Here is a 5763-nt window from a genome sequence, read left to right as displayed (position 1 = left end):
TCCGCGACGTTTCGAAAGACGACGTTTCGCAAGTGTGACGTTTCGAAAGTACGGCAATTAATGCTTTGAAAGCTTCAAATATACAAAACTCTATTCGAAAAACCATTTAAATACTCAAATACAAGTTTTTGCTTTTTCTTCCATGCATAAAAGTGCAAAGCTGTTACTTTCGAAACGTCGTACTTGCGAAACGTCACACTTGCGAAACGTCGCGGAGCCATTTTTGCCTAATTACCTAATCCCACTTCGCTGTTTCGATGCGGTTTTTTTTGGCGTTCGGCATTTTTTCATTCAAAAATATGGATTTTTAGCATTTTCAGAGTCGAAATTGACTATTTCTGACATTTTTAGAGTCAAAAAAATACGATTTTCAGCATTTCCAAAGCCAAAAATAGCCAACTAATGTGAAATTTTTGTACAAAAACTCACTAAATTTGGACAAGCGGACAGCTGAACTTGAAGACGATCATTTGGAAGAGGTACACGAAGAAGAGGAGCCAGGTATCCAAATACAAGGGCATCTAGCGAAGTAGGTTTGTTTCCACAGAAGAATTTATTGTCTCCCAGCTTCGTTGATAACGTATTCAAGGCCATAAATGCGTCCTTTAGAATTTCAGTATCATTTTTACCCCCTAACATTCTCAAAGCCTTCTTCTTTCGCTTCTCCAGGTAATACAAATTGTATGGGAAGTGCAAATGGGAGGCATACCAGTATTGCGTCACTGTATTATAGTTTAAATCGTCTGCCCAGAAGGTGTGGAGCACTGCTGGATACAAATTATGATGGAGGTAACAGGAGAATGCGTCCAGTTGAGCTCGCTCGATGGTTGTTAGATCCGCATCGATTACAACGTCCTGACCACACTTTTTGAGAATATCTACGAATTTTTCAAAATCCGTCACTGGTTTTGCGTTTCCATCGATTTGCGCGACCATTGGGAGCTCTCCATTGGGACTTCTCCATGGGCGAGCCGACTGGACCACTCGAACAGGGCTTGCGCACATTTTTGAGCAGGCCTGAACGTTTTTTCGATTTTTTGGGGGTTTTTCGCGATAAAATAGGTTTTTCTCACCAAAAACTGCAAGGAGGAGACGTCAATTGTGGGTAGACCAAAGTCGGATGGCCAAATGTGCAGTTCCATTGCTAGAAAACTACTGAAAAGCACTGGAAAACTTGAAAAAATTCAATTTTCGGAGATGGAAGAGAAATTGGCCTTGGCGCCGCACGGGGGTTTTCTAGGCCAGCTGCAGTGAATTTTGCGCGGATTTTCAAATTGCAAAGGGGATATAGTTGGATTTCTGGAACTTTAGATAGTTTTTCGCAAGAAAACTTACTCTCTAACCTTTTTTTTCTCAGACAAGCATAATAAATCAAATTGAAAATTTTGCCTAAAATTATATCACTATTTTCACAGTTTCCTTGGCGGAATTTCACCGAAATTTAGATGTTTTTTTTCCCAATTCCTTTTTTTTGAAAGTTATAACTCTGGCCTTTTTGGGGGTACGATTTTGTGTGTGCTTTCATGCGCGCTCTGTTGCAAGCAGCGTTCCAATTTGGGACAGTTCGACTCCTTACCAGTTCGAACTTGTAACAGTTCGATTCTGTCCGCGTTCTGTTCTGGTACGTGTGCGAAAAAAGGACTGTTCTGAATTGAATCAGTTCGATTTTAGGTCTGTTCGAATTTGAAAACGTTCGAATTCGTCGTACCCCCGCCCTTTTTGATTTTTCCCCCAAATTAGACACTTTTCTTTTGTTTTGCGGTTCAAAAGTACACTCAAAGTGTAGATCGATTTCCACGGCCTCGTATAGCATGCGCGCTCTACCGCACACTTGCGTCTAGAACATTCAGGAAAAATCTATGGAATTTGTGCGCATTTCGTCCCATTCTCGCCCGCTTTTTCACCGTTTTTCTCAGTTTTTCGAGTGATTTTAGTGTCGAAAACGATTTCTCAATGTCTTATTTACTCTAAATTGTCATTTCCGTTGATAAAATTGTATTTATAGGCAGCTTTTTGGCTGGAGAAACTTTTTTCGAAAAATTGTCCTTATACTCACTTGCTTTTTTTACCGTTTTCCTCAGTTTTCTGACTGATTTCGGAGTCGAATTCAATTTTGCATTGTCTTATTTACTACAAACTGTCTTTATAAGCAACTTTGTTTTTGGTGAAATTTATATATTTTTTCTAGATCCAAATCCAAAAAAATGGTGAAGGAGACCGGATACTACGATGTTCTCGGTGTGAAACCAGACGCATCGGACAGCGAGTTGAAGAAGGCCTACCGAAAATTGGCGCTGAAATTCCATCCAGACAAGAATCCAGATGGTGCCGAGCAATTCAAGCAAATCTCACAGGTAACGCTCAAAAAAAAGCATCAAAATCCCTTTATTCTAAACCAAAAACCTATTTTCCAGGCTTACGAGGTGTTGTCAGACGAGAAGAAGCGTCAAATCTACGACCAAGGCGGTGAGGAAGCTCTTCAAGGCGGCGGTGGTGGCGGAGAAGGCTTCCACAATCCATTCGACGTCTTCGACATGTTCTTCGGAGGCGGAGGACGTGGTGCACGCGGCGAACGACGAGTCAAACCTACTGTTCACAATTTGAGAGTCACCCTGGATGTCATGTACAAAGGATGCACGAAGAAGCTCAAAATCTCTAGAACTGCCAATTGCAAGCAGTGCGAGGGACGTGGTGGAACCGAAGGAACCGCCAAGAGCTGCTCCGATTGCCAAGGACGTGGAATCAAGATTCGTATGATCAGAATGGGACCAATGGTCCAACAGATGCAATCCCATTGTGACAGTTGTAACGGAGAAGGATCCTATTTTGATCATAAGGATCGTTGTAAGAAGTGCTTCGGAAAGAAACAGTGCAAAGAAGAGGAAATCATCGAGGTCGCCATCGCTCCAGGATCCCGTGATGGAGAGAAATTCGTGTTCGAAGGAAAAGGAGACGAAGTTGCAGGAATCTCAAAGCCAGGAGACTTTGTAGTGGTTCTAGACGAGGTGGAGCACGAGAGATTCGTACGAAAAGGAGATAACCTCATCATCCAACACAACATTGAGCTCTCTGAAGCCCTCTGTGGATTCGTTCGCACTATTACCACCCTCGATGGACGCAGCATCTTCTATCGTGTTCTTCCTGGAGAGGTGATTGCTCATGGAGACGTTAAAGTGATTCATAACGAAGGAATGCCGATGCGCAGGGCACCGAGTGATAGAGGAGATCTTTTGGTGCAGTTTGATGTCAAGTTCCCAGATAAGATTAATCCAGATGCAGCGAAAAAGTTGGCAGATTTGTTGCCAGGAAAGAGTGAGTATTTTACGATTATTTGAATTTTGCAATACAAAATAAATATTGCTGATTTTGTTATTTCCAGGAGAAGAGATCATAGACGAGGATGCCGACGTTGTCGAGCTCACCGAGCTGGATCCACGAGCATCGCGCAGACAGTTCGATCGGGAGGAGTTTGAAGGACACGGATTCGGAGGACACGGACACGGACCAGGAGGCGGTGTACAGTGTCAACAGCAATAACTCCACTATTTTAGGATTTCAAACTTGGCTCCCCCCTCTCTGGTTCCTTTTTCCTACTACTTTTTTTTCTTCCGTTTTTTTTTCAAAATTTTTGAATAATTGACCCTCACACATAATTAGAATTTCTGTTTCTTTTTTTTTGGCAAAAAGAAGGTCTGTGATCGAGTTTTATTAGTTTTTTTTCTCTTCATCCGTTTGTAAACTCCCCCCTCCCAACTTTAGTTCCTTGCTCCCCATGGTCTCGTCCCTTTTATGCATCCCCCTCCAATCATTCAAATATCCATATTCAACAGATTTTTCCCCTTGATTGTCAGTCACAACAGTCAGAGGCTTCAATTTAAGAAAATAATGAATTTATTATCCCTGTTTTCCCCTGTGACCAACAATTCTGAACAAACTCAACAAGGCAAGAAAGAAGGAAGGTGCTGAAAGTAAAACTAGAAGAATCCAAAAATGAGAAACTGGGTGAGCATCGTAAATGAAGAGAAGAAAAAGACACGTGGCGATGGTGTGAGATGACGTGGCGAAGAGGGAGCGGACCACTGACGGCATCTCAAGGACGATTGACACGAATTCAATGATAATTCCGAGCATTGTGAGCACGAGACACACAGTGAAGCCAATTCTAGCTTCTTCGGCGACTGGAATACCCCCGATAATGCTGGCTTCGAGATGGGCGGTCTGAAAACATATAGGGAGATGTGAAAATTAGAGAAAACAGTTACCTGATCGAAAATTACAATTGTTGCCATAGCAAAATGACCCAATAAACATTGATAATATTTAGTTAAAGTGTCGACTCGAGTGAACATTTTTTTAAAAATTTGAAGTGAAAGCTTTAGCAAGAGCCCAAAAATCAATATTCCTCTTCCTGGTTTCCATGGAAACCGGAAGAGAGACCGCCCATTTTGAGGAGAAATCTCAATTTCTCCACCTGAAATCTTCCACTTTCGATTTTCAAGCTACAACTCTGGAAAAATAACTGTTTTCCAAACATTTTTTCACAATTTTTGAAAAAAACCAATTTCTAGTCTTTTTTCCCCGATTTTCATGAATTTTCCCTGAATTTTTGGTATTTTTTACTCTTTCAAACCTTCCTGAATTCGAGTTTTCAACAATTTTCCTCAAAAATTCGACGAAAAAGAATCATTTTCAGCAATTTTACCCCAAAAATCGCCCGGAAATTCGCCAATTTTTGCAAATGGAAGAGAAAACTCCTCGCCGCGGCCATGGCCGAGTTTAAAGGCGCGTCGAGTTAGATGTGCAGGTACCGTAGTCGGCGGCGCTTTCAATGCGTTTCTCCTTGATTTCCACTACTTTTTTACTGGCCTAAACGAATTTTTCGATTTTTTCATGAATTTTTGTCGAAAATTTTGATTTTTCGAGCAAAATAAGTAGAATCGAGGGCTCTGAATCGATTTTTATAGGTCTCATCTCGATCTGTCAGCAAGAAAAAACGTTTCTGGTCCATAATTTTAGAATTTTGTTTCAAATTTTTAATTCTTTGTCTTTCCAAGTCTTTTTTGATCTAATTTCACATTCATCAAGCTCAAGTTTGTAGGGTACAATGACGTTCAAGAGACGCAACCACGGAAGAAACAAGAAGAACCGCGGACACGTCGGATTCATCCGTTGCACCAACTGCGGACGCTGCTGCCCAAAGGATAAGTCCATCAAGAAGTTCGTGGTCAGAAACATCGTCGAGGCCGCCGCTGTTAGAGATATCGGAGATGCTTCCGCTTACACCTGTGAGTTAGACAAGTATCTCAGAAGATTGTGGCGGAGGATCAGCAGTGACAATGGGGTTTGGAAAAACGGCAGATACCTGTTAGATCTCGGACAAGAAAGGTGTCTGTCGGGTATTCAAAATCCAAATTTCTCCGCCGATCCGCCGTCCCAGTTTGCTGAGTTATCAAAATAACAATGTTCTTTATATAATGTCTTTTTCAGCCTACGCTCTTCCAAAGCTCTACCACAAGCTCCACTACTGCATCGCTTGCGCCATCCACAGCAAGGTCGTCAGAAACAGATCCCGTGAGGCCAGAAGAGACCGTAACCCACCACCACGCTTCGGACAGCGCGCCGCCGCTGCTCGCCCGGGAGCCGCTGGACCACGTCAATAAGTTGTTTGCTTTTTGAAATTATAAACCTCTTTGTTGAAGTCAAGTCCTCTATATCGCATGAGATGAACGTTAAATCGATAAAAGGATTTTGATTATAAATTAA

The 5763-nt window shown here is 42.0% G+C and overlaps 4 protein-coding genes across 4 annotated transcripts in view; 2 read left to right on the top strand and 2 right to left on the bottom strand.

Annotated features, from left to right (window-relative positions):
- The window catches only part of Cbr-mtx-1, a gene marked incomplete at both ends in the record, with an annotated part of 2369 nt that extends 1227 nt beyond the window's left edge, over window positions 1-1142 (bottom strand). The window contains 2 exons of the mRNA XM_002640655.1: window positions 430-1017; window positions 1074-1142. Of these exons, the coding sequence (XP_002640701.1) occupies window positions 430-1017; window positions 1074-1142 (657 nt within the window). The remainder of the gene's footprint in view (window positions 1-429; window positions 1018-1073) is intronic.
- A 1062-nt stretch (window positions 1143-2204) lies between these two features.
- Window positions 2205-3537, top strand: Cbr-dnj-12 (the record flags this gene model as incomplete). The annotated part of the gene is made up of 3 exons (XM_002640654.1): window positions 2205-2354; window positions 2415-3312; window positions 3380-3537. 3 exons carry the CDS (start codon window positions 2205-2207, stop codon window positions 3535-3537), a joined length of 1206 nt encoding a protein of 401 aa, XP_002640700.1.
- A 357-nt stretch (window positions 3538-3894) lies between these two features.
- CBG25433 lies at window positions 3895-4349 on the bottom strand (the record flags this gene model as incomplete). Its single annotated transcript, XM_045241590.1, has 2 exons — window positions 3895-4218; window positions 4263-4349. The coding sequence occupies 2 exons, from the start codon at window positions 4347-4349 to the stop codon at window positions 3895-3897; spliced, it is 411 nt and encodes a 136-aa protein (XP_045100264.1).
- A 755-nt stretch (window positions 4350-5104) lies between these two features.
- Cbr-rps-26 lies at window positions 5105-5660 on the top strand (the record flags this gene model as incomplete). Its single annotated transcript, XM_002640653.1, has 2 exons — window positions 5105-5285; window positions 5488-5660. 2 exons carry the CDS (start codon window positions 5105-5107, stop codon window positions 5658-5660), a joined length of 354 nt encoding a protein of 117 aa, XP_002640699.1.
- Window positions 5661-5763: the final 103 nt, after the last annotated feature.

This window comes from Caenorhabditis briggsae (assembly GCF_000004555.2).
Source record: "Caenorhabditis briggsae complete genome, chrI, whole genome shotgun sequence".
NCBI classification, from domain to species: domain Eukaryota; kingdom Metazoa; phylum Nematoda; class Chromadorea; order Rhabditida; family Rhabditidae; genus Caenorhabditis; species Caenorhabditis briggsae.
This window is presented reverse-complemented; position numbering and strand designations above follow the sequence as displayed.